This window comes from Onychostruthus taczanowskii, unplaced genomic scaffold (assembly GCF_017590055.1).
Source record: "Onychostruthus taczanowskii isolate IOZ18803 unplaced genomic scaffold, ASM1759005v1 scaffold115, whole genome shotgun sequence".
NCBI classification, from domain to species: domain Eukaryota; kingdom Metazoa; phylum Chordata; class Aves; order Passeriformes; family Passeridae; genus Onychostruthus; species Onychostruthus taczanowskii.
The window spans coordinates 72,352-99,840 of NW_024498183.1; the positions used below are offsets into that span (position 1 = coordinate 72,352).

At 36.4% G+C, this 27,489-nt stretch overlaps 1 protein-coding gene across 10 annotated transcripts; it reads right to left on the reverse strand.

Annotated features, from left to right (window-relative positions):
- Positions 1–27,487, reverse strand: BRD9 (bromodomain containing 9). 10 transcript variants are annotated; one of them, XM_041427471.1, is made up of 18 exons: positions 27,280–27,487; positions 26,135–26,355; positions 24,344–24,476; positions 22,298–22,358; positions 21,242–21,386; positions 19,232–19,342; positions 18,301–18,413; positions 16,178–16,267; positions 15,191–15,323; positions 12,909–12,984; positions 11,500–11,595; positions 10,619–10,751; positions 9,724–9,835; positions 7,675–7,713; positions 6,545–6,616; positions 5,149–5,251; positions 3,223–3,390; positions 1–2,468 (listed from the first exon to the last, which is right to left on the reverse strand). In XM_041427471.1, exons 1-18 carry the CDS (start codon positions 27,350–27,352, stop codon positions 2,368–2,370), a joined length of 1,980 nt encoding a protein of 659 aa, XP_041283405.1. In that variant the 5' UTR covers positions 27,353–27,487; the 3' UTR covers positions 1–2,367. The 10 variants fall into 10 exon arrangements, with proteins under 10 accessions (XP_041283405.1, XP_041283404.1, XP_041283403.1 ...); XM_041427470.1 differs by having other exon boundaries at positions 18,301–18,416; XM_041427469.1 differs by having other exon boundaries at positions 18,301–18,476.
- Positions 27,488–27,489: the final 2 nt, after the last annotated feature.

The window sequence follows — 27,489 nt, forward strand, 5'->3', positions numbered from 1 at the left end:
TTTATTCTTAAGGCTTTTTTTCAAATAAACCAGAATAATTTGGAAGATGCAACAGTGTACCACTGGTACAAGCATAGGCACATACACCAACAACGAAGAGGAGCAAGAGATTCTGTTTTAGCACAAGAATCAGTAAAAATGCACTGTGACAAACAAGTGAGCGAAAGACATTGCTTCAACCACTTACTTTAAAATTTAGCATTTTTTTACCAGAGACTGCAAACTGAAGAGTCCAATCTTTGCATAAAATTTAGAAGAATGAGATTTCTCAAAGAAACATGAAAACTTTCTTGTGGCATTTAGTGAACCTAATCATGGGTCTCAGTACATTCAGCAAACAGCTTACAAGTCAATGTCTGCCACTTTTGAGAAGGCACCACGGCAAAAACATTTATATTTGCTTCTAGGAAGAAGTTTTGTCCTAAAAGCATTTTTTCCCGTGGGGAATGCAGGCAGTAGGCCTAGTGAAGGGATTGTCCAGCACCCCTGGAACAGCAGTTGGAGATTGCTGTGCATAACTAACATTGCTTAAGGGCCAGATAGGCTGAATAAATAAGCAAACCTTCCTCAGGCACAAAGTGCTCTCTGGTACAGTAATGATGCAAACAACATCCAGCTTTTTATACAATCAGCTCATGGAGCTCATAAAGGCTGATCTACAGAATTTCACAGAGTTTGAATGCATTCTGCCTGAAATCCAAGGTGAAGGTATCAAATAAAATACTGCACATTATTTCAGTTTTCAGTAGTAAACACTGCAGTTCAAACAAAAACCAGAAAAAAACAGCACATTCCTCGAGAGAGATTTTAAACATTCTCCTGTGGAATTTTATTCAAGAGCTAAGGCAGGCAATTTAACAGCTAGTGTTTCAATAAAGATTTCCTCACCAACTGTAACTAAAATTTAGAGTCTGTTACAGGAATCAATTTATATTTACTGTATGAGAAATCAGACTTACGAGAGATCAAAAGCATGTTACTTTTAAAGACATTTTCAATTGAAATAATTTTGGGAAGGTGCAAACCGACACAAAGCTGTGTATCTGTGCAAATCCTTGCCAAGAACACTGCCACAGGGCAGCAGATCATCCATGTCACTTCCCAGAACCGACAGTCATGATGCATCAGAATGCAGGAGCAGCAAAGGAGCCCAAGCACAGTGCCACACACATTCCTAACAACTCCCAGACAGAAAAACCTTGCCATGTTCTTTCTTCAGCACTCCCACTTGGAACGAAACGATCTTCCTATTTAGACTTTATCAAGACTTTACTACCAATTATCTGACTTCCCTCATGTTCCTAAAAACTGAGGTTACTAAAACTAAAAGGGTTTATAGCTACATGTGGCATGATGAAATTAATCTTTGAAAGCAGCACATGAATTCAACCCAAAACTCTTTAGTATTTCAGACTTAGTATAAGGAAGCAAACTTCTCCCTGGCAAGAACAACAGATTTGCTATACATCAAAACTGCTTTTCTATTTTTATTAATATTTACAAAATAAGGTAAATTAATAACATTTGTCTGCTTGCAAACAGCAATAGTACAAAACCCAGTTTCAGTATTGATGTATTATAAAAGTTTTATTTGGGAATTATTGAAAAGCACACCTTATATAGTATTTTTTCACCCTATGAGATATACACATCATATTAAAAAATACAAGTATTATCTTTTTTTTGTGTTCCAAGATACAAGAGATCACAAAAACATTCATCTTTTTCAAATTCAGGATCGAAGTTTAGTAAATGAGCATTCTACTGGAACTACCAAGTACTGTTACTCTCAATTAAATGCTCTCTGCAGTGATTAAAAAAAACCATTTTAAAATACGGGGAAATGTTTAAAACAATTTCTACAGATTATTAGCATTTGGAGATAGAAAACACAATAATGATCCCAGTTCATGCAGTTCTTTGATCTTCCTTGGAGATGTTCAGGTCTTAACCTGAACAGCAGATAACAGAACAATTATCTACAGAACTAGTTGATAATTGTACTGCAAATAGTTAATGACTGTTGCCATGATTCTGGGAAAATTATCACTTTTCAGTGTCTATAAAATATAAATTTTTCTAACACATTATTTGCTGCTTTTCAGTCAAGATTCACACACCAGTAAATAACACCCTCCCTTAACAAACAAAATGAAAGCAGTTCTTGGTACATTGCTAACAACTTGATGCACTAATTAGTTTGGGGTTGGGGTTTTTATATGTTTGCTTGTTTAATCCTGTATACATGATAATATTATACAGCAATCCTCATAGAAAAGAGGACAAAAATGCAGTTTCTGTCATGGACAAAAGCTTTATAAAAACATAATACAATTAAAATACAAAATAAATATAGTACATGTCAGATTAGTTACTAGTAGCAGTTGAGGTTTCTGGAGACTGAAGAAATTCATAGGGATCATGAACCATGTCTTGCTGTTCTCCAACACTCAGATGAGAGGGGCTTCCTGTTAAACGTGGGGAAAAAAAATAAAAACTTTAAAAGTACAGAAAAAAATTAAGAGATATTTATACACATAAACAGGATGGTTATTTCACATGTTTCTTTTAGACTGTTAAAGTAAGACAGACATCTAAATGATATTTAAACAGGAGATTATGAAAAAGAAATCCAAAGATTCTTAGTAATTTAGATAATTTTTGGAATAGTAATTATTATGCTATTACTGAGTTGATTATTCTGAGTTAATTATACAAAATGCAACTGAGTATCATGCATCCAACATCTTCTGCCTTCTCAGAAATGGCACCAAATTAAGCAGTATATTATGCTATCATCCCATCTTATCACTGAATTTTAGAGTTGACAATGAAATGCTGTTGTAGAATCCCACTCGTTATTTGCTGCACACAACTACGCTGAAGTAAAATAATCATTATATACTTCTTAGTGTACCTGACGGCATCAAATGCAAGTGCCTATAGGAATTTGCCATTGAATTATCAATTTACTTCACAATTACCTCAATCACATCTAATCAAAAAATAGAAAATTACAATTAGTGGTCTTAGTTTTGGAGGTTCAAAGAATGTCTTGTTAGTTATCTCTGCCAGGCATATTTAAAAATTAAAACATGATCAGTCAGCAAACCGTTTTATCAGAGTAGTTTCCCACAAGATTTATATAAATTACAATGTAAGTTTAAATCAATTTCAAATAGAGCACTAGTACTGGAACTTGTGTGACACAGCTAACTTTACCAAGATGATGTTGGTCTCTTTCAGAGGTATTGGAGAGGGAGCTCAAATTGGATGATGGCTGGGATCCCACTCTGTCAGCCTGAGCTTCATGAAGGTCCTGAAGCAGTTTAGTTGTTTCGTCTAGATGTAGATGGTTATCATCATGATCAAGCTCCTTCTTCACTTTTCCTAAAAGCCACCAATCAAAACCCGTAATTAGCACATGTACATTGACCCATGAATTACCAAGACACTATAAAAAAGTTCTAAACGTAATTAACACAAGCATTGTCTATACCCAAATTACCTCAATCTTGCATTTTCCTCGCACTTCTAAAAAGCAACAGCTGCAGACCTGTGCAGTACTGCAAGATAAAGGAAAGTGCCACAAGGATATGACTGAAACTGAACTGACACTCAGTATCTAAACAATTAAGAGTTTAATTTGTCTCCCTTAGCTGAGAAATGCCAGATATGGACAGACTGGCCTGGGTTGGAAGGGACCTTAAAGGCCATCTCAGTCCACCCCCCCTGCCATGGGCAGAGACACTTTTCACCAGGCCAGGCTGCTCAAAGCCCCATTCAACCTGACCTTGAGCACTTCCAGGGATGGGGAACGCACAACTGACACAACTGTGTCAGTGCCTCACCATCCTCACAGAAAATAACACATTTAGTTTGTGGCAAAACAGTCAGCAAGCAGTTCATTTAAATATCTAACTCAAAATACAGTTAAAACAGAACATGAAATCTATGGAGGCAAAGATATCCCCATCACAGAAGGTTCTAAGGTTCTGTATCTTCTCCAGCTACATTGATTTTCTAGTAAGTCAAATTAAATTGTGAAATTGGAAAAAACTGGACGTATGGGCCAATATATGCTATTCTTTCATATGAAGACCTAAAAAAATTCCCCCAACTTTAAACAGAAAGATAAACTTCTTCCCTTCTCTTTCTTAAATGTTAATTTTGCAAAAATTATGATAGGAAGCAATTTAATAAACTCTCTCTGGAAGCCAACTAATCTAGCAGTATGATTATTTACAGAAAGGCCAAAGAAGAAAATATAAGCAGCTTTCAGTAGTGCATGAAATTTATAGTAAGACTGATATGTCTAAACATGATCTATAAAATGGATATTTATTCATTTTTACTGAACTGCAATAAAATTAAAGTAAGACAACATAATCAGAGCTTACAATTGTTTTTCAAACTGCACCTATGTGAGAAATTTGTAGAAATCTTTTTTCCCTTTAAGCCTTCAATTAGTTTGGTTGTGTTTTATAATAGATGGCTTGACCTACTTCACATTCAGAACTAAAAGTACCTTAAAACATAAGCAAGTTGTTTGCTTGGATGACATTTTTGAAGACATTTGACTAGCTCAGCTGCCTGCAGAAATGGTAACAATATTTGTTGTGGTAATTACAGGATAACTATCAAAGGCATGAATTTGAAACAGTATCCAAATTCTTTCACACAACTGAAGATAAAGTCTATCCAGCCCCAGAAGTTTCTTCCCACTTTTGTTTTGGGATATTCCAAGTAGCAGTATGATCAGGTTTCACATACTTACCTAATTCCCAAGTTATTTTAAAAGACATTATATGAAGCAACATAATTTCTGAGTGAAAGCTTCACACTGGTTCTTAAAATCTATATTACTATGAACACAAGAAACACAAGCAAAGCTATCAAAATAGTGAGGTACAAATACTTTGTTTTTTTTCAGTTGTACAGGAAAAGTTAGCTTGTATAACACATGGATGTCTCAAAGGAAAAACAGAGCAAGGTTCCATTTATCAGCCCTAGACTTTTACCACAGTCAAATGTATAATTATTACTACTTTTCAAACCCTTTTTTTTAGTCTTAGCAAACCCTGCTATCATTTGCTCTAAATGGTACAACTAAATCATAACTGATGTCTTGTATATTTAGCTACTTACCTAACGAACTTAGCATAGAAATATCAAGAGATACATCTGAATACGGCTTCATAGAGAGAAAGTCCAAGTCAGAAGTGTTACTGTCTCCAGCAGATTCTCCAACCTATTAAAATACAAGAAACAGAAAGATTAGCAAGAGTGACAAGCTATGATGTTAACTTCATAAATTTTAATGCACAAATCCATTCTCTCAGAAGTGTTATCTCAGCATCTGAGACTGGAGCATCCATAACCATCTTGGCTAACCTGAAATTCAGAGACAGCTCAAAAAGATTCCTGGACAGACTAGTTACATGAATGGCTAGGGATGTGCACAGTAGTCCAAGTCTTTTATCTCATGATCCAGGACTGCTGAAACTCAATTACACACTCAACTCATCCATGTCTCATGGCAGAACCCTAGCAGGTGGAAGTAATGCCAGTGTCCCTCATCTTCTCCATATGTGAACATTGGATTTATGGAAATTTTTCATACAGTGTGCCTCCTTCTTCACAGTATCAGCTGGAACTTGCCACTCTAGTATTTTTCCTATATATCTGGATAATGAAATACAGCCTACACTCTGCAACTCCCTTTCTTTCCACACGCACTACAATATTGCTAATGTAACGGCACAAAGGAAGAAATCAGAATCACTAAGCATCAAAACCTGTTCTAAGGGAAATCTCTGAGGATGCCTGATCCAGCAGGAGAAATGAGACACTCAGGTAAACATACAACCAGATATTATCTTTTAGAAATATGAAAATGAAACCTAGCACTTATATGAAATAACCAATCACCTTCTAGAGAAATCCACACCTTCCCACAAAACATAAGGAATACTTATAGAACTATGATTAATTTTTTTAGCTGCTATAATGTGATCCACATAATTTTTATGTGAATTGCAAATTGTGAATTGCATGGAATGTAGCGCATCTCTTCTGTTGTCACAAATAATTTGCAAGATAAAAACAGTACCACTTAAAGAAAGATTTGTTAGTAGCTGTAAAAGCATAAGATATGCATTATTTACCCATACTTTCTAACAGACATTTTCAATGGATATGATAAAACTGATTAATATTAATGGGGTGTTTTCCAATTTTACAGTAGGCTGAACCTCAAATATCGATCAGCAGATCAAGTATATTTTTCAGAGTCCTATGTGATCTTTCTGCCTCTGAGACTTAGTTATGCATGCTGAAATAAGCTGAAGAACAATAAAGCCACAAATAGAAACAGACTAAATATCAGAGAATTCATTTTCAGTACTGCAACCTTATTCCAGATAATGTAATTTTAATATTCTACCTCAGATTGTGCACTGAAATGAAATAATGTCTCAATACTACTTTTCTCTTTCTGTTTTTTTCCCTGTTGTTTCCCTCCCCTATCCTCCAGCCATTTTACCATAATCTGTTTGGAAGAATCCAGACAGGTATTGCGCAACTTGTGTTCTTCTTTTATAAGAACTGGCAGAACCTAAATAACAAAGAAATACTTTACATCTTAGCATTTCATAGCTTATATGTTGCGGTGTGATGTCATGACTCGCCTCAGTTACCCCCGTCTTTCCCCAAGTGTGTCAATCACCTCTCCTTTCCCCCTCCCTGACCTCAGCCAAATACTGTCCATCAACCCAGAAATTCCAGAAGGGTATGAAGTGATTGGCAGATTCAAAGGATGCTCTCCACCCCCTGGGGGGCCATTGGCTCATCCAGGTGTCCTTCTCACCTGAGACCCCCTCCCCCCATACCGGATTGGTGGTCCTTGGGTTCCCCCCCCCTCCCCCTCTCCCCACGGTAAAAGGACGGGACACCACGCAGCTGAGAGTCCTGGTGGAGCTGTTGCTACATTCAGAGGCCATGCAGCTCAGAATAAAAACCCTGGATTAAAACCCTCCATCAGGACCAATTCCTTCCTTCACTATTCGCCTTAAAGCTTCTCCATCAGGGAAAGCTGGGGAACAGACCCTATGAGACAGGACGCTCTATCCCACCGCCACCAGAGCTTGGGCATGCCCGGACTTGTCCCAATGTGCCCTATGTGACTCATAGCTAGCCAGAGTGTCTCTGTGGGGTAAAAACACCACAGTTGCTATTTGGTTCAGCCAGCAGCAGGGGCCAGACAAGCCAAGGCACGTCCCATTCAGTAATATTGTTAAAAACCAATACTTATATTTACTAAGGATGTTCCCTGAGAATATTTGTGTAATTGACTGGTTTTCCACAATGAGGTTCTGGGCCATCCTGTGATGTTTTGAGTAGAACCTTCACAAAAAACTAAAGACCAGCTCTTCTCTAGGGCAATCATATGTAGTCATGCCAACAATTTGTAACTAACCAGGACAGCCTCTCCAGGAATAACCTAAAGCCTCTCCTTTTTCATATACTCCATTTATCAATCTTTTCTGAATTACCATACAGAACAAAGGCACTGGAATATTGCAAGCTCAGAGAATGTAACTTTCTCTACTTTAAATGCCAAAACACTTTTCCCTGTTAAAAACCCCAAACAAACAGAGTATTAGCATAACTTACTTTAACTTCATCCAGTGGTTTTACTGGGATGTTTCGCCTCTGGAATGAAAGAATACCAATAACTGCTTATATTGAACACATGAGAAAGACATCTTTCTTAAGCTATTAATCTTAAGTATATTCAAACCACACACAAAAGGAGGCTAGAGGCAGCTAACTTTTTCAGATATCTGTAACATAATTAGAATGCAACAGTTGCCATTCTTAAATATTTTAATATTATGCATTTTAACTAATCTTTGAGTTCCCTTATACTATTTCTTCTGCTCATAAACTTTATATTCAAATGCAGTATGTTCGTCATTACTTCAGTAACTTCTGATCACAAATCCTTAGAGGTTGTACTTCCAGAGATACTAATTCTTATTCAAATGCAGTAGTACAAAATGCTTAAGCATAGAACACTATGTGTATGATCACTGAAACACATGTAATTGTGTAAAAGCAGTGTATATCCATATATGTCACAACTAAACAGCATTTTCAAGTGCAAATAGCCATTGACCACTCAGAAGGTCCTCAGAAATTCTCAACTGGAATGACATTCATAGAAAAACATGGTAAAAGGCAAAGGCACATTTTACTTTAATGCTAAGTTGACTATGTTGCATACACACATGTCTATATGAAGAAGAGTATTCAAAATATTGGGTTTTAACTTTTGAAACTAATCCTTTACATTTCTTCCTGTTCTATGTACCATCTTTTTCCGTAGGGAAAAAACACCCAGAAAATTCTAAAGGACCGTCAGTGTTTTTCACTCCATTGTCTCCTTATTTCCAAACACCACCCACCCTACTCCACTTCTAACTCTGCAAAGATGTAGCATAATCTCATTTCCACCATGTCAGGAAGCCTAAGTACCTTCCATCTTCACACCCTGCCTCCCTTTCTTTATTCTTCAGTCTTTCAGAGTGTTAGCATTTTAAATAGCAGACAATTATTTCAACCTAAGACTGTCTTTCAAAGTGAAGATAACATGAAATTTATCTTCAGAAAATTTGCAATTTTTTTAATTTATTTTGTCTTGGGAATGCAAACATTCTCACTAGAACCATACACATTTCTGAGAAAACTCTCTTCTCCAATCTTAGTATGCATCTCTTCAGGAAAGTGCTTTTGGAAATAAGTTAAAAGCTTTCCCTGTAGACACACTACATGAATGAATGTAAAATTTAGCACTGGGGGGTAACAGACACCTGGTACAGTGGTAATTACTCTATTTTTAAACTTTACTTCCATGTTCCAAATAACTAATCCTTCCATAAGTGTAGCTATGATATTTTATGAAAAATACTTTGCTAGGATTTTTCCCTCCTGAAAGAGCTGAGAGCCTCAGGAGAGAAATGTAAACAATAACTATCTGCTGCTGTGGAATGCAACAGGTGCATCTTCCATTAGTCCATGTGGATTGTTTTCAATTGATGACTAATCACAGCCACGTGGGTCGAGGCTGTGAGCAGTCACAAGATTTTGTTATGCATTCTATTCTTGTTCTTTCAAGCCTTCTGATGATATTTTTCTCTCTCTTCTTTTAGTATAGCTTTAATGTAGTATTTTAATATCATAAAATATCATAAAATAATAAACCAACCTTCTGACAAGCATGAAATCAAGCCTCGTGTCTCCACACATGAGGAGTCCTCAACACATGAGAAATATATTTTGCTTTTCAATTAAGAAAAATCCCAAAACTTTAACAAAAGGAGTGCAATATAACTCGGAAGTCTGTATGTAAGTCATGACATTGAGTGACAAGGCTGCCCAAACTCCATCCTGTTGGTTGGACCCTGCTATGCTGCATCTCCTGTCTCTTCCTTTCTACAGTCACATAGTGAACCACATTGGAGAACTGACCTAGCCAGAGAAAAGGATTCCTCCTTCATTGATTAATTCAGTCTCTAATTTGATTTATGGTTGCTTGAACAGCTAGGTTTGCATGGCTTAAACTGGCAGTGGAAAACAAAGCATCTCACACAGTATTAAAAAGCCAATAGGTTCATTCTTATTCTGATAAATTTGTGACACTTCAGTGCACCCAGGACACACCTGCTTTAGCTGATAAATAGTTTTGGAATGGTCCCCACTAGTGATCTGGTCCAGAAGATCATCAACTATTTTCTTGCTGTAACTTCCAGCATCCTTCACAAATTCTTGTAAGCTAGCGGGAATGGAGATAAGCATTACAGAAAGCATTTACTTTCATAAAAACTACTTCAACTGAAAATGTTTTCCCAAATATACTGAGTTACACTGGCATTTTCTTTTTCCTTTAACGCTTTATTGCTTACAGGAAAGCAGTTAAGGTCATCAGGACATAGAGCTTTTTCTTTTACTTCAGTAGTAGATTTATAATTTATTTTTCACAAGTACCAGCAAATTTTGTCCTGAACTATCATTGATGGTAGGGTAGTGGGTTAAAAACAAAACACAAAAGATAAAAAGCTTGAGACTATTTCCTTCCCTCCAAGATCAACAATTTAATGATAAATGGCATTTTTATTTTCAAGTAGCATTAACCCTTTTGAAACCCACTGAAAAACATCATTGTTTTAAAGCCACTGAAATATATTACTTTCCTTTGAAATTATTTACTGCTGGGTAACACTAAATGTGTGGCAACCTATAATGTACTATGGTTGAAGACCCCAATAACAAGATCCATAACAACCCTGTAATAAAATAGAATAGCTTAAAAGGTCAAATGGGAAAAGCCCCTAAAACTTTCCCCACATCTAAAAATCCAAAAGCAAACAAACAACCAAAAAAACCCACCAAACCAAGAAGGATGAAAACTAGCTTCAAATTTTATAGTGATTTATTTTAAAAATAAGAAAAATTAGAAAAAAGTCAGGATTTGGAGGCTTTTAGTTGGGATCTAGCTTAAATTGCTTTGCAAAAAATTGCTATGAGAAGTTAACCTTCCTAATAAGGAAGAACTTACCTTAAGGCACACTGGATCCCAGTTTCGTCACCATATGCTGAGTATAGGAGCTCCATCTCATCTGGTTTCAAATCATGAAATATAGAGTTGTTTTGCAAGGAAGGTGCTGTATTGGCACTGGTAAGAAAGGTTACTACACAGATAAAAGACACAACAAATGATTAACACAAGTGTCAAAGATCACTTGGGGGAAAAAAAAAAAAAAAGATTGTACTTTCTGAAACAGATACAGAAAGTGCCATGTATTTTTTCCTCCAACTGAAAGCAAGAGCAGTGTCTCAAGGATACTTCCAGACTCTAGAATCAGCACTATTTTAACCATATAAACAAACATACTTATACTACTGAAAAATCAAGAATTAAGTTATCCACCCCACTCCGAGAAGAAAAAGGTTTACAGTCACATTCCCTTTTATATTTCTACATTTTGTGTCCATCTACATGTTAGTTGCCAGCCAGTTTCTGGACAGGATATTAGAAACTATCAAAAACTGTCAATAATACCAGGAAAAAAAAATCCACAGTCTGCAAAGTCTTTTCATATGTTGCAAAATGCACATGACTGGAAGCTGTTTTTCAACCGTAAGTGCAATTACTATGAAAAACTATTTCCCCCAGAGAAAATGGGCTACCATTATTGGAAATCTTCTAGTGTGGCTATAATACTACAGTAAAATATTAATACATAAACTACTAATTAATATACGTTTAATAAGAAAAATATTCCATTTAATATAAGCTGCATTCTGCTATTAATGGAATTATTATATTATAAAAATAGCCAAGTGAACTTTCACAGTATAAACTGAAATTATTTTATATCAAGTAATTGCTTGAACATTTAATAAACACAAAGTTAAAGCATGGTCTTTGGTAATTACCTTTATTTCTTCGTTCATCTTTGAAGCCCAGTGTAGTGAAGCCAGGTAATAATTTGCTTGACAGTGAACTCAGATCCACTGGATGAGTTTCTTCCTCTAATAATGTGATTTAAAAGAAGGCTTAGAAAAGCATTTCATGTTTACAATTTATGACAAATAATTAGAATTTGCTGTTTTAGAGCTGTAATTAACATAAAGACTAAATGTTTTTTTAAACTATACATTAAGGGTAGGTACACTAATTCAGGTTCTCCTTTAAATTTCAACCACAAGCTATAAATATGCTTCCATGTCATATTCACAAGATCTATGGCTTACTTAAGTTATTTCACCTTTAAAGTATACAGCAGAATCTGTAATTATTTTAGTAGCTGATTCACAAACCTTCCAGATACTACTAAAGTGATAAAAGCAGTCTTTTGCACTCTCTTTATGTTCACTAAGTAGTTGTTTGTTTATAGAAATCCATTACCATCACTCTTTAAATTTTCAATGGCATAATTTCAGAGGCATTAAATAATATTTTTTTTTAGAAATAGGTTATAGGCATGATAGCAGCCAAAATGCTCAATTTCATTCCAGAAAAATTTACTACCAGATGAAAAAGAATTTAGCAGGCTTGCGTCTCTCAATGTGATTAATGTCAGAATCATTCATATATTCATCAGTGAAACAAGAGGAAAGCTGTGAAAAAAATCTAATCTCTTAAGGTGCAGAGAAGGAAGTGCTAAGTCAACATGACACTCCAAAAAATTATGGCATTTTATTCATTACGAATTTTCAATACTTCAGCATCTTGAGCTTGAAATTAAAGCAAAGGGAAAGCATAAAACAATAAAACAATATAAATAACATAATAGTAACAGAACAAAAAAAAAAAAAAAAGAAAATATCAAGGAACTAAAGAAAAAAAATTGAACAAAATCTCACAAACTTAAAACTGAAATTTAGCTAATGATTGAAATTACGTAATAAAGAGGGAAAAGATTATTCTACATTTGCATCTGTGCATTGCACATTTACACAGTATTGCAGCATCTTCATTCATCTTTTGTCATTAGGTATTAATACTACAGTGTACTTGCAGTAAAAGCTTGTCTTCCAAGCTCTTTATAAAGTTGTAGCAATGTGCAAGTGCTTATAAGGAGATATTATTTTATCTTCTCACTATTGGCAACAGTAAAACAAAGCAAATGAAGAGCGAAAAGAAGGCAAACAGAAATACCTTTGGGGTGTTTGGGAAAATGGTTTGGGAAATAATTAATGAAAAGAATAAAAATTTTGGAAAAATTAAAAACAATTTTAAAACTCATCTATACTACACAGGATCTGTATCTAAAGTTAAGATTTCAAAATCTGTTAGAACATTCAAGACAAGAAATGCTTGCTTGAAAAAGTGTGGCTTTTACCTTCTGCTTCTGGATCAGATGAATTTACTACACTAAATAATAAAGTTCCATCTCCATTTTTTTTCAGATAACCAATCTGTGAACAGAACCAGAGAGATACAGGAGGAATCATTCAAAACTGGTCACACTCAAAGAAGGAGCTGCCCATTTACAGAGAAAACTATAAAAAGCATTTTTAGCTGTATTGTACTGCACTTTGATATTCCCTTTTTCATACACAGAACCTTGGGTCACAATGATTCAACACCACTTAGCAAGTGTTTCAGAACAGAAGACTTAGGAGGAGAAGTTCACACATCATATATACAATGCCCTATTAATCTTTCTAAGTGAGATGTAAAGTTTTCAACCAAGACAAACCCAATTCCATTGTCATTAGCACGGAACCAGCCTTTCTGACTGCGAAGTCCAGAACACACATTCTTTTTAGAAGCAGTTATCCACAAAAAAAGTCACTGCTTATTTTCAAATACAGATTGAACTGTTTGCTTTCATGTCTCACCCACAACTTTCTCTAATTAGAAGTACTTTTATTAACACACTACCAAATTCTTCAAGAGGAAGAAGTGCTGTGACAGACCTACTGAAGCAGACAAGCACAATGCTAAAGACAGATGTGAAAGACAACAGAGCACACCAGGGTCTAAAAAGTTAAGAGCCAGATCTGATGCAACAAGCAAAGCTAATGTCAGAAACCAACTACACATTAATTGAGAAAAAAACCACTGTAACCTCTCAATATAAAGGGAAAATGAAAACTGTTGTCTCCCTACAAAAATATTAGTAAATGCTTCTGAGGAAATTAACAACAAATCTCTCCAATTTTGTTTTATATCCCCCCATCTGAAAAAGCTTAAAACTCACTCCGTACAGGAGGCCAAAGCTAATACTGGCATACAATAAAAACAGAGGTGCTGGAAAGAGAGTGAACAAGAACAATATCTTGAAGTGATGGTACAAGTCAGCAATGGCTGAATTCCAAGAACATGCCAGTGCTACCTAGATTCAGTGGGACATGCAGTGGGGCTGTCAAGCTGACTTAACAGCCTTAGCAACTAAGAGCTACACACCTTGAGAAACTTCCTTGAACAGTGCAAAACTGACTGCATCAGTCAATAGTATTGCTTTGAAGAGATTTAAAAAGCCACTCTTACTCTGGAGGTTTCAAATAGACTTCAATTCTAGCAAGTCTTCTCATTATCCAAAGAAACAGAAATACATTGAAACTAGGCCTTCACCCACTACTCTTTGCAGTTTCATTTCATAATCCAGTTGAGCCTAAATTGACTGCATAATCAGGGACACTGCCCAAGAAATGGACATTTAAGTTTGAAGACACAACACCACTTTTACTTCAAAGTAAAGTTTCTTCTGCAATAATTTTTAAAGCGGTGGAAAACGCAAGATGTGGACACATCCTGATTCTTTTCGCAACTGCAGAGACCACCAGAGTGAAAGATGTGAAATGGCAGCAAAGGTGGGAATAAGACTCCATAAAATTCAAGGGAAAGAGAGTAAATGTATCTCAGTACAGATCTGTAGCAAATGCCTGGGGCATTCACTCCAATCCTAGCACAAGGAAATTAAGGAATCCACCACTATCATCACAGAGCTGAAAAACCCACAGCTAAAAAAATTGATTCTTCAGAGAAAACTGCACCAAGAGCATCAGCAAGCTTGTCCTTGGAAGAGCACAAAACCCAAATACATGGAATAACATCAGCATCACATTCAGAACTGTAAAACTTGCTATCTAAACCTAGTCAATGAAAGATCTGTATATTTAGTACTCATGCTACAGTTGACAGCTACTACTTGTAAATACAAAACTACAAGTTTACAGACTCTCCTCATTAAAAACAGTAATTTAACACTAAAAATGTTAATTCCTGGAGGGGAAGGGAGGGAAGGGAAGGGGAATCCTAATAGCCCTTCAACCTATGCTGTAGTTTGCTTTCTTGAGGTTGCAACAGTAAGAGAAGTATGATGTTATTTTAATCACTTTCAATGCTAAGGGCAACAATTCAAGATGGAACACCATTTCATAGTTTCCTGCAAGTGAATTTCCAAAGACAGAACCTGAGATCCACTTAGAACCCCCTACTGTGGCTTTCAGCGGCAACTAAAGATAGACAACAGCAGTATCAGTATGCCACACAGAACATACATCCCAGATGCTCCAGTCCCAGGCAGCCTAACAGTAAAGCCTGTTTCCTAACATGAAACAAAGCATTCAACAGTCAGGCACAAACTGGAACTGCAAACTGTCATGTGCAGCAGACCTTGCTGTTGGGTAGATATCGATTGATCCTATCCCGAGCTTCATCTGCTGCATGTTCCACTAGTGCGAGGACATGTTCTTCAGCAGTGCTGTCTGTCAGGCTGCATGCATTCCCCTCAGGTTCAAAAATGCAGCTAAAAAAGAGAAGAAGAGGAGTTGTAGCAATTAAAAGCTAAAACAAAACAAAGGGCTGAATTCTGGCTTTGCTTAACAGAACAATCAGTCCCACTCTTCTCCCAGTGTCTGTCTACTTCAGCATTTAAGTAGAATTATAATCACTGTAATCATATAATCATTATAATCATATTATGAAGTTTTGCAGCAGAAGCTGTGAACTACCAAACTACTAACTTCAAAAATTTAATTGTTTCTGTATCCTGATGAAAAATTAAGTATAAAATGAAGCACAAAACAGAGACTGGGAGTAAAGCTGTCATTAATACAAGGTGAATGCGGTATGCATCCTTAGTCTCCCACATGCACATATACAATATTTTCAAAAATTACAAACAGGAAGACGCAGAAAATAAATTATGTAATGAGAGAAACTGTTGCTTATCAGAGAAAAAACCCAAGAGCCTGCATTTATGATGATTATGTCATATAGCTGCTTGCAGAAGTAGGACACAACTCCCAGTCTAAAAGGGAGTCCTTTAATTTCTATGTTTTTAGTATTGGCAATTATCATTCCTAATCTGTATCAATCACAAAACTGCTTGTAACTGAAATTACAGAATTTAACATTTATCTTTCAGCAGATCCGTTTTCATTAGAGCTCCAAACCAATAAAATCGTAGCGAATAAGCATACCCAAGGACTGAACAAGACATAGCTATCACATAAAATCAGAAAAAGGTAATACCATAAAGAGAAGTGTGAAGATATCATAGAATATGGCAGTCTTCATTATATTTCATACATAAAATAAATGTTGTACATCAAAGTATTTCAGGGCATTATATGGACATTAAACACTAGGGCCAAACACCTTAGGTACTGGGTAGAGCATCTCCTCACACCAAATCCATTTCTCTCTCCTGGGTTATCTTCTTCCATTTGCTTAGCTAAGAATTTCTCTCTGTATAGAGATTCAGATCCGATACACAAGTAAGTTTTGCTATTAAAGACAATAAAAACATCACAGGATCATACTATTACGAGACAAACGTGTTATACTATTTTGTTTCATTGAAACGTTAAGAAAGGGTGTACACAGCAGGAAACTCCTCAACTGGCACCTTCTATCACACACTACAGAATACTTGAAGGACAAGAATTTTGAAAGAACATTCAGAAGACTGTAACATCCTAAAAAAAATTTTCAAAAACCATTTAAACATTAGGATGTTCAAGTGATCAAGTCACTTTTTCCTCTATATAGAGGTCTAAGCTGCTTTAACACTTTGCAAACACTGACTTCAACTCCTTCTCTGTTTGTAAACATGAAATATGAAGGCAAAAATATCTGCTATTAGGTTTGATTTTCCCCTCTAAAGGTCTTATTGTCCATCAAAAAATACAGTATCAATCCTACAGATGCAAAAATACAAGTATTTAAAAGTTCACGTTACTTAGTAAAAACCTAATTTCAACTACTAAAATTACATAGACATTGAGAAGAACAGAAAAGTAGATTTATGCTACATCTGATTGCTGATAAACTGGATAAAACTAAAGGTCATAATTTTTACTTGTCTGATCTGTATGTTAGATGTAGATGGCAGTCTCAATTTCTTGTTCTGTGACAAAGAACAAAGTTACTCCTGTGGCAGAGTTTATGCAAGAATTAATGCTGGACACCACACAAACCAAATTATTGCATCTTCTAAAAAAACAGGAAAATAAAAAACCAAAGCACCTCCCTCTCAAGACTTGTTTACAAAAAGGTGTTTTCAGTTGATTTTTATCCACAACTCATTAAACAAAGGACAAATTATACCTTCTCAATTCTCTATGATACAGGAACAGATTAGTTTCTTTGTGTTGTAATTAGAATAGCTTCCACCACAGATAATTACTGTTTAAAATTATTTATGAAGATATATGTTGCAGTCTTCTATTTCCAAAAAACCCCTAAATTAGAATACTACTTCTTCCGTCAGCAGTAAGGATTACAAAAATGCTGGAAGTGTAAAAAATGAAAAGTGGCTGATGAGAACTCTAAAGCTCACTTTTAAAAAACCATGAAACAAGGTATATTTCACTTTTTTTACTTTGAAGATTTAAAAAGAAACCTGCAGAACATATCTACATGATCAGACTATTTACAATATGACTAGTGATGCTCTGTTGCAATATTTTTTCCCATAAAATTCCAGCTGATCTAATGCTTTACAATTTAAATTCATAGTCTCTTTGGACGCCTATGCAAGAACACTGAATAATATAAGTTGCTTGTATATCATGGTTTCTGCTAAAATCTCATAAAATAAATTGACTAAATTCAGATTTAAAAAAATTATTAATATTAGATTTTAGTTATAAAAATATGAATTTGTGACATGGGGTACCTATTAGCTGGAGGATTACTATTGCACTAGCAATGTATTTTACCAAGAAGCTTAATAACATTTCACTGTGGAGATGTCATCATCTGCTCCAGAAATTGTTGAAGGAAGTAATCTCCTGTAATAATATCCATAACCTGCCAGACAAGTTAAAGTTAAATAAAATTACTCACTGATCTGGGGCCATTTTGCCCTCCTGGGAAGAACATCTTACATTTTGATGAGACTACTTTAGGAAAGGAAAAAAAGGGACAAAATGCAAAAGGTATTTGTAGCTATATCCAAAATAACATTTTAAACCATCATGAGAAGAAACCACTCATTATTTAATATAGATATAATGAAGAATGAAAATATCTCTATAGATATTAATTTTAAGTGTCTGAAAGAATATGCAGTCATCTTTTGAATTGTTTGCTTCAAGTTAGGAATCACCGGGTTATTAAGCAAGTTGTATAAAAAACCAAATAAAATACAATAAAATTGCCCATTTATGCTATGGACCTCAAGGAAAAATGCTGAGATTTTTTCCTCAGTTCTTTCCTGCTGTGTAAAACTACAAAAGCCGCAACAAACGAGTAAGCATGCCCATTAAAACCTTTACCTAATAACTTCTTTATTTTGCTTTTTTGATTTCTTGGTAGTCTCTGCTTGTACAGGAACAACTTCAGGAACAGGTTCTTCAACTGCTGTGTCTTCATCACCCAAAAGAGCTGCCTGCTGAGAAAAATCCATGTCCTGCATAAACGACATGCTGCGCTTCAAAGCTAACAGCCGTTCCTAGAATCAGAAAGGACAGAGCGGCAGGGACTTAACCTTTCCCTCATAGCCAAGATGCTATGATAATGGGATGGGATGGGATGGGAATGGCCATGGCCTTATTTTGTTCTTAATGTCTCGTTTCCAATGGCGATGCAACATGATTTGGTCATGGTAGCATGGCATCAGAATTTCTGCAGCCCAACTATCAAGAGAGAACAAACAAACAAACAAACTGCATATGCAAAAACAACTATTTTACACAAAACTTACCATCGCTGTAACGCATGCGCGCACACACACACACGTGCACACACAGAGCAGCTCACAAAAAACTTTAATTTGACAAGCCAACAACTGTATCTGAATAAAAAATATTTGTGACACCTCTGAAAACTCCCCGACAGCCAACACCTTCAAAAAGTAGTGCTTTCTTGTTTACACAGAAATAAAACTTAAATGAGATCTTGCTTCCAAAGTTTCAGCCAGAAGTAGGATTTTTCAGTAGAGTCCAATATATGTGAATTCTAACTGCTTCCACTGAAAGAAGCTCTTAAACACTTCAGTAGTGCAGGTAATGTGGAGAAATAAATAAAAATTACTGGGTTATAACAAAAATGCCATCAAGCCCTTAAATACAGCAGCACTAACTGGCATTGCTGTAATTCATCACAGATGGATGAAACAACATTTACCATTGTTATTTTGTTCCTTTTAAGTATGGTAACATAAAAACCCCCAAAGTTTCTGCTTTTTGTTTTTAATAGGTCTCTTACTTTGCTCATCATCTTAAAGCCTGTGTGCAGTATCTTCTTGGCTAGCTTGTAGTAAACAGTATCTGGTCTGTTGTAAGTCATTGCATTATCACACATCAGTTTAAAATCGGCCTGTAAAATACAAAACAAAAGAACTGTAAACATTTCAGGTCCTTTGTTAAATGACTGGAAGATATCCCTCTTGGCATCTCTTTGAAGAACATAGTAATATTCTAGGAGCAGGCTCATGAACACAAGCCAAAAACAGAATTGAAAAGGTCTGAGCCTCTGCCAAGATGCTCAGTTTCCTTTGGAACTGGCTTTTGGTTATAAAAAACACTCTCTTTCCTGAATGCCAAATATAACATCTTCTTCTTAACCAAGCGGACCAAATGGACTAAGTGGACCAAACACTGTACCGAGCTACCAAGGTGACTTTTTATAGCATTACAAGCCCTCTGCCTACAATTACCAAGACCATCGCAAAGACAGAAATTGAGAAGGTGACATGGATGAGCAAACTATGGGCCAGGAAGCAGACAAATAAGTGCATGTAAGCTACACTTCCAGTGATGGCCTTGCAAGTGCTGTAGAAACAGCCCGTCTTCTGCTTGCCCAACTTTGAAGCAGACCCTTTTTTTTCTGAAGCAAAACAAATGAGTGTTCTGCAGAAACTGTCCCTCTTTTAAATGCAAGACAGAGTTCTTTCAGACTCTACTCTTAGATTATTTATTGTCTTGTGACTAGCCTCAGCTAGTTATATCAGACAGGTAACCTTTTGAGCAGACTTTGTTTCAGAGGTTAAAAACCTACAAACTTCATTTCTGTATTAAGGTTATGGTTCTGTAGCTCAGTGTAATTAGGTACCCTCATGTATCTAGAAAGGGAGTCCATTCCTTTTTCGCTCTAACATGGGCAGACTTTAAGCAAACTTTTATCATTCTTCCAACTATCAGCAGAAGCTAAGTCCTTGAGGAAAAAAGAATGTCAGTCTAAAAATACTGCAATTTTTTTCAGGCTCCTATCCCACCAGTTTCAATACTGCAACCTTGCCTGTTACTTAACAGTGACAGAACTCCCACCCAAACTTCACTTTTAAGCTGTTGAATAAGACAATACAGCAAGACAGAATTTAGAGACCTGAAGGCATTGCTGATGGCAATGCTATCATGAAATCTTTCTCACTATTTCCTATAAATCTCTATGGCTTATTTAACAAAACAGAGTAATAATCTTTGTCAAAGCATCTGTAAGCAATGTAAACCTTCTTTGCTCACCTTGTCAGACCTTTCAAAAAAAGAGATTAACCCTGAGAAACAAGCCAATGCTCTCTTGCTGAGGCTACCGTCATATCAACATCAGTCTAGGAAAAAGCAATTCCAAAAGCTGCTAATAATTCATGACCTTCACAAATCAGTTAAGGAAAACTCTTCTCCTTCAGGATACTAGCAATACTATGAAAACATTTCTTACTGCACTGTCTGCAAAACCACAATATAACTAATAAATTTTTACAGCAATAACAATATGATTAATAACTAACTTAAGATGCAAATAAACTTGCCAAGTAAGTTTCTGTCACAAGACAATTTCAAATGAAGTTATATGAAAATCAGAATAATTAAAGATAAAAAATATGTTGCTATTTACTCGTATACAAGATGCTCCAGTATATCTAAAGGTTTCTTGCAGACGGGTCCAAATTACATTTAAATCAATCTAACAAGGTCTAGATTAAAAAAAGGACCAAAAAAAAAAGAGCTCAGTGGTTTAAGTCTTTGTGATAATCTTACTCCTGTTGAAGTTTAGAAGCATAAATTCCACAGAACTTTAGAAGATGTTCTTGGTTTCCATAGTAATTTATAGAAGATTGTAGTAGAATCTGACAGATTATTTATAACACACTGATTACGCAAAAGTGCTCAGTTCTGAAAAAAATTAGCATTAATTAATGTAACAAAGGCTTCTACAGTTAAAAAGAATCTTCAGTTTCTTACTAGTTGTGAAATATCTAAATCTTTATTAATTCACCTTGAATTCAGTGACTGATTTGTATTCATTTGCTGCAATTTTTTCCTTCATCGTACCAAAATCCATAGGGTGTTTTATTATCATGGAATATCCAGGAGCAATGGCATCCGTTACAGGAAAAGCAAAAAACCCATGAGGATCTTTCCTAAAAATAAAACCAATAAATTTAATTTACAGCAGCAAACACGACAATCTTTACTTTTGCATCACATTAATAACACAATAGTACTACTAAAAAAACAAAACCCACTAAAAACATTCTCATAAAACAGATGCATGTTAGAAAAATTTCCTGGTAAAGGAGAGCATTGTGATTTCACATATGTAGACTTAATTCAAAAAGAAATTCTTGAAAATTTCCATTAAAAATGTCTTTCAATTTAATCCAATGAACAAATGATCAATTCAAGCTTGTTCTTGTATTTCTTAATTAATTCTTGTATGTCTCTACACTTCAACTTGGTCTTCTGGCTTCACTGAGGAAAAAAGCTCAATCCTTCTTGTTCCTAAAGTCTACAATGCTTAATTTTTTAAATTAGTTCCAGATTCAGCTTATTGCTATAAAATAAAAAAATTAATGTTTTTTTTAAAACATGAGGTGCAGGTTTAAGAAAACAATAAAATAAAAAGCCTGTCTCAATTTAGAAGATTAACAAGTAACCAGGTCTAAATTTGCTTTGTATCTGACAGTGGACACTGAATAAAACAAAATTTAACTAAAACGGTCCAATCTTTTTAAGTAATGTAGAGTTATAACTGGCTTTTAATCCTAAAACTAAGTCATTAATATTTAATAAATTTATAATGGCAATGTATAATTTGCCCAAAACACTTATTTCCCTGCCCAATGCTAGAACTGCAAACTTGGTAATAATTATCCTCAACTTATCTTTAAAAACAAACAGGTTTGACATGGTTGCAAAGGTTAACAAATATCTTACAGTCAGTCACCAGACACTACTTTCAAACAGAAAACCAGCATAAGAAGTTGCCAAGTAACACATATGCACCAGACACGGCCAACACTGAAGCTGAAGATACAAAAACATTAACTACCTTTGAAGCTGGCGAAGGAAGTGTTCCAGTAATTGCTGGATTGGTGTGCTCTCATTTTCAGCTGCATTTTGAGATGAAAACCCAGATAAGTGCAATGAAACCACATATGCATGTATTTTTTTGTTTAAAAATGTAAGTACCAGAGGAAATACTACTGCAAGTACAGCTCGTACTGATCTGAAGCCAAATGTATGAACATGGATCTCAAAGCAGAAGCACATCAGATACCTAAGCACACAGTACCTATTTCTTCTTCCTTTATTTTTTGAGCTTTTTTTCTTATCACGTTAAAAACTAGTACCCATTAAGTCAGATGTAGTGCTACGTTTAGCAGCTCTAAGAATATGCATTAATAAGATTAAAATAATTACATTATATATTTCTGCAGAAAAAGTGAAACTTGGTTGCTCAAATACTGTAGTTGGGAAATCCGTATTCTTACAACATGTTCACCGTGCAATTTTCATGGTCTCTTGACCATAAACCCCATGCAATTCTATAAGCCTTTCAATCACAGAGTGACAAACAGATGCAGATTTACTGGCAAGAGAGGTAACAATTACAATTTCACTTCCTGTACAGATCATACAAGAAACACTACATGTTAATGACCTGTTACTTCAGAGAGACTGGCTTTAAGTGACATTTGAAATACTAATGAAGCATCAAGAATTGAAAATCCAACTCTCCATGATAGAGAAAAGACACTTCCTTAAGCAGATTGGGTCAGGTAATTTATATGCTTTCCAATACCATTTTACAACCAGATGAAAAGAGAATAATAATGGGAATAGTTTTCATCTTGTCAGTTTTTAAGGCTCCTGACTACCCAGAGACCTAAAAAACTCTAACCTGAAAATTTCAGTTACCTTGACAGCTGATGGTCACTATTCCTCAATTTAATGTGTGATCACAATTATAAAATTCCTCAGGATTACTTGACTAGTCAAAGGGCAGTATTTCAAAGATAAGACTCACAATATTCCTAATGGCACAATTTTTTGCTACTAGGTTCCATTTTCAGGCTTATGCATAACTGAGATCATGATGTAATTGAAAATTCTCTAAAGTAATGGTTTCCACTGAGCAATACTGAATTTTAATTATCAAGCAATGGCTACAGGTAGAAAAAGCAAGGCAAAATCTGAAAGGATCAAACATGCAGAAGTTGCAACACACAACTGACAAATATTTTGGCTGGTGATAAGAATTAAAGAAGATTTGTAAATGAAAAACAGGGCTGGTATGTGGTGTCTACAGTCTTTAGAGATACACTATCACAACTTCCTTCCCAAGCAAATAGAGATACTAAAACTCCACATAGGTTAGTGTTGTGATACGGCACAAAATGATGACACAGACACTGCTGCTCTCGAGGGGAACAAAAAGGAAGAAGAAGAAGAACTTTATTTTCTGACTCCAACATTTATAGTTTTCCAAAGGTGACAGTGGATTGGAGGGCGACAGTGCCACCTCTCCAATGCCACTGGACAGACCAAGGGTCCATCAATTCTCTCCACCTCCATGAAAGAATGCAAAACATAGGTTATTTACAGAACTGTGTGTGAGAAAGTTTGTTGAAAGAATGCAAACATCAGAAGGCTTAACAAAATCTTACAAAATCAAGGCGACAGGTTAGAAAACAAAAAAAGACAAAAACAACACCTAAGAAGTCTCCACGAGAGTTTTTTCCCTTGAACTAAATGAAACCTAGTTTCAGACATTCTGATCACTATGGTTTAAATGCTAAGGAGAAGAATTAGGGGAGCACTACATGCAATAATACTTTTATAATGAGGTTTATCCTGCCAACAAACAGAGGTCAGAGACAGATGTCCTTGGCAACATCTGTCACCTGAAAACAAACCTACTAAAACATGGAAGCATCAAGAGGAATATTGACTTTTCAGACAGCAGAAAGTTCTGCATGTTGGAAAAAGTAAAGTTCCTATATTTCAGTAAATCTTCATGAAAATTTTACCTTTGACAAAAGCTTTGTGTGCTTTTAAAAAGAACCAAAATAATTTAATCTTTCACACTGTTCACCTGGCTGAGTTCTGCATGCTCTGACAGGACGATCTGGAGGAGGTTCAACCTCCACCTTTTTCCCAGGATCAAAGTCATCAGTTTCTCCTTCAGTGTCACACTGTTCCTTCTCCCTCTTCCTCTTTTTCTCTTCCTAGGACAGCAGAGAGAAGACATATTTTAGAGGGATGTACTTGGAATGCGCAATCCCACACATCAAAAGGTAAGAAACAGTGATGTTTTTAATTTGGAATATTCATTCAATATCCAAGTCATAATACAGCTTAAACAATACTGCGTATATTTTCACTACCACTTTTTCAATTTTTTTCTCCAATTAAAACTGTTAATCTTTTGCTACTTTGTATTTGATACAGTATTGTTCTATCATTCCTGCATGTTTATTGAAAAGACAAATTCTGAAGCTATTTATATGTAAAACTGCATGATAATAAGCTACAGCAGAGAGCAAAGAAAGTTAACTTACTATTGGGTAAAGATCAATCTGTGGCTCCACTCTCATCAATGTATTTTTGTTGTTTGCCACATTAAACAGAAATGAGTAAAATATATGACAACTCAGCCAACAAAAGAACCACAAAAAACAGCGGTGGCAATTAATGATCTCATCCTGAGTTTCAAAGCAAAGGCACAGCTAAGTCATTCCTGAATTCCCACAATCGTTATCCCCATTTGCACAGAAAAGCATACTTTCATTAACCTTCCTTAGACTATGGTTTCATTACTTATCTATCCATTAGCTTATTTTCAATGTATTAATCATGAAGTTCTGTGAAAAAAAAAAATCCAAACAACCCCCATCCCACAACTCAGTAAATTGATACTGCAAAATCTTGTATGAAGGACAGCTGGTTTTGCTACATTTCAAGTCCCAGCCTGAAACGTCAGTTCTAAGAAAACTGTGCACTTTCTGTGCTGTATTTAAGAGCTTCTGAACAATCCTATGAGATCTATTGCTTCCTGATGATTTTTTTTGTTAGGCTTGTATTCCTTGGAACTGATAGATGTTAGCCACAAATGCACACAAAGTAGCACAAAAAAGCCTGTCACACAAGAATAGTAAAACTGCATGACAGGAGAGAATTAAAAAAGCAGAAAGGTCAGAGAACCATTATTACACAAAACAAATACTCTTAAAATTTAATTGTACAAGTAATTGTGCTGTCAGTGCCTCAGTGCTGATTTTAAACAAACTCTCCCCAATATTCAACACACACAACAAAGGTGACCACCCTACTTGCTACTAACAAAGTCACAAAGCCCAGCACACAGGTTATTCAAAGAGCTAATGATGTAATGTACCACAGTATTTAAGAGTTCAGAAGCTGTTTTGAGTAAACATATCAATTTCCAGTAACCTGTAACCTGTAGTAACCTGGCAGATCTCCAAAATATAAACACAGCCTGGATTTGAAAAGCTGAAAATACCCTCCCTAAAACGACAGCATGTTTGTCGCCAGACTAAAACACAAAAGATCCAACTGAAAAACAGAAACATTCATTCAAGGCAAATAAATAAAGAAAATAAAAAGTTCTAAGAAGGAAGCTTTTACTTTTTTCATAGAATCATCACAAAAGGTATCTCCTGTAAATGGCAGAAGTACACCAACTCACACACAAGGGTTTTCTACATTTCTGAAGTGCTATCTCCAGACAACAAGCTTCTTGTAACAGTGATTTAAACAACAAGCTTCTTGTAACAGTGATTTAAACAAAGTTCTGCACCAGATTTCAGACCTGATAAGCCAGCATGAAGGCTGGTGTGTCTGAATTCTAAAAATCACAGCTTACCTTTCTCTTTCTTCTTTCCTCATCATCAAGATGCTTTTCTTTTTCCTTCTCTGACTTTTTCTTCTTTTTTTTCTTCTTTTCTTTATGTCGTTCTCGCTCATGATCTGATCTATCATCGTAGTAACTAGAGTCATGCCCTGACCCAGAGAGTTCAGTGACTTCACTGCCTCCAACTTTAAGAACCAGCTTTAAGGGTTTTTCCAAAGGCTTGTCCACATAATCTAAATTTAAAAAAAAAAAAAAAAAAAATGCACAAGGAGCTAACAGCACACAACAATTACAGAATCAGTCTCAATTAGGTCAGAAAAGACACTGAGATCAAGTCCAATCTATGACCAAACACTACCTGTCAACTACACCATGGCACTGAGTGTCACATTCAGTCTTTTCCTAAGCACCTCTAGGGACAGTAACTCAAGCACCTCCCTGCGCAGCCCATTCTAATACATAATCACCTTTTTTGTAAAGAAATTCCCAATGTCCAACCTGAAGTTCCCCTAGTGCATCTTGAGGCCATGTCCTCTCGTCCTGTCGCTGGTTGCCTGGGAGAAGAGACCGAACCCCACCTGGCTAGAGCCTCTGCAGCCTCTTTTCAGGCAGCTGCAGAGTGACGGTGGTCCCCCCTGAGCCTCCTTTTCTCCAGGATAAACAACCCCAACTCCAAACCTTCTTCTAGAACTACTGTTTATAAGAATTCGTTGCAAATCAAAAATATACATCATACATTTGGAAAGAAAAACAATAGCTAAGGCTAACAAATCCAAGCTAACGAACAGTCGTTCTGCACGTCTTACGTTGTGATGTTCCACAAACCTGCAAGACATAAGAAACCAGCTCTTCGGCCTCCCCTAAAAAAGTCGCAAGGTCCTTGCAGAGCAAGGTGAAATTAAACATCACTCAAGCACCGCAGTGACCGGATCCTCTCAGGAGCGGCCGTGGGAAGCACGGAGACGCTCCGGCTCACACCCCACCGCCCGCCCCGCGTTCCTCGGGCCGCCCCCGCCGCCGGCAGCTCCGGCACTCGGAGCGAGGGCTCTCGCTGCCCAGGCCCCCCACCCCGCGCAGGGACGCCGGGCCCGCCGACAGCCGCGTCGGGGGAAGGGAAGGGCGCGTCCCGGGTACAAAGTGGCACCCCTGGCCCTTACCGCTGTAGGCGGTGGCGGAGGTCGAGCGCCATTCTGCCTTCTCGGTTTTGTGCTTCTTGTGCTTCTTCCCCATGGCGGAGCCGCAGCCGGCCCCGCCGGAAGCGCTGGGGCGGCCGGACCCCCCCGACCGCCGCGGAGGAAGATCCGGGTGAGGGGCCGGCCCTGCCTCGCCCAGCGCGCCTTTTACAAACAGCGGCTGCCGCAGTGGGT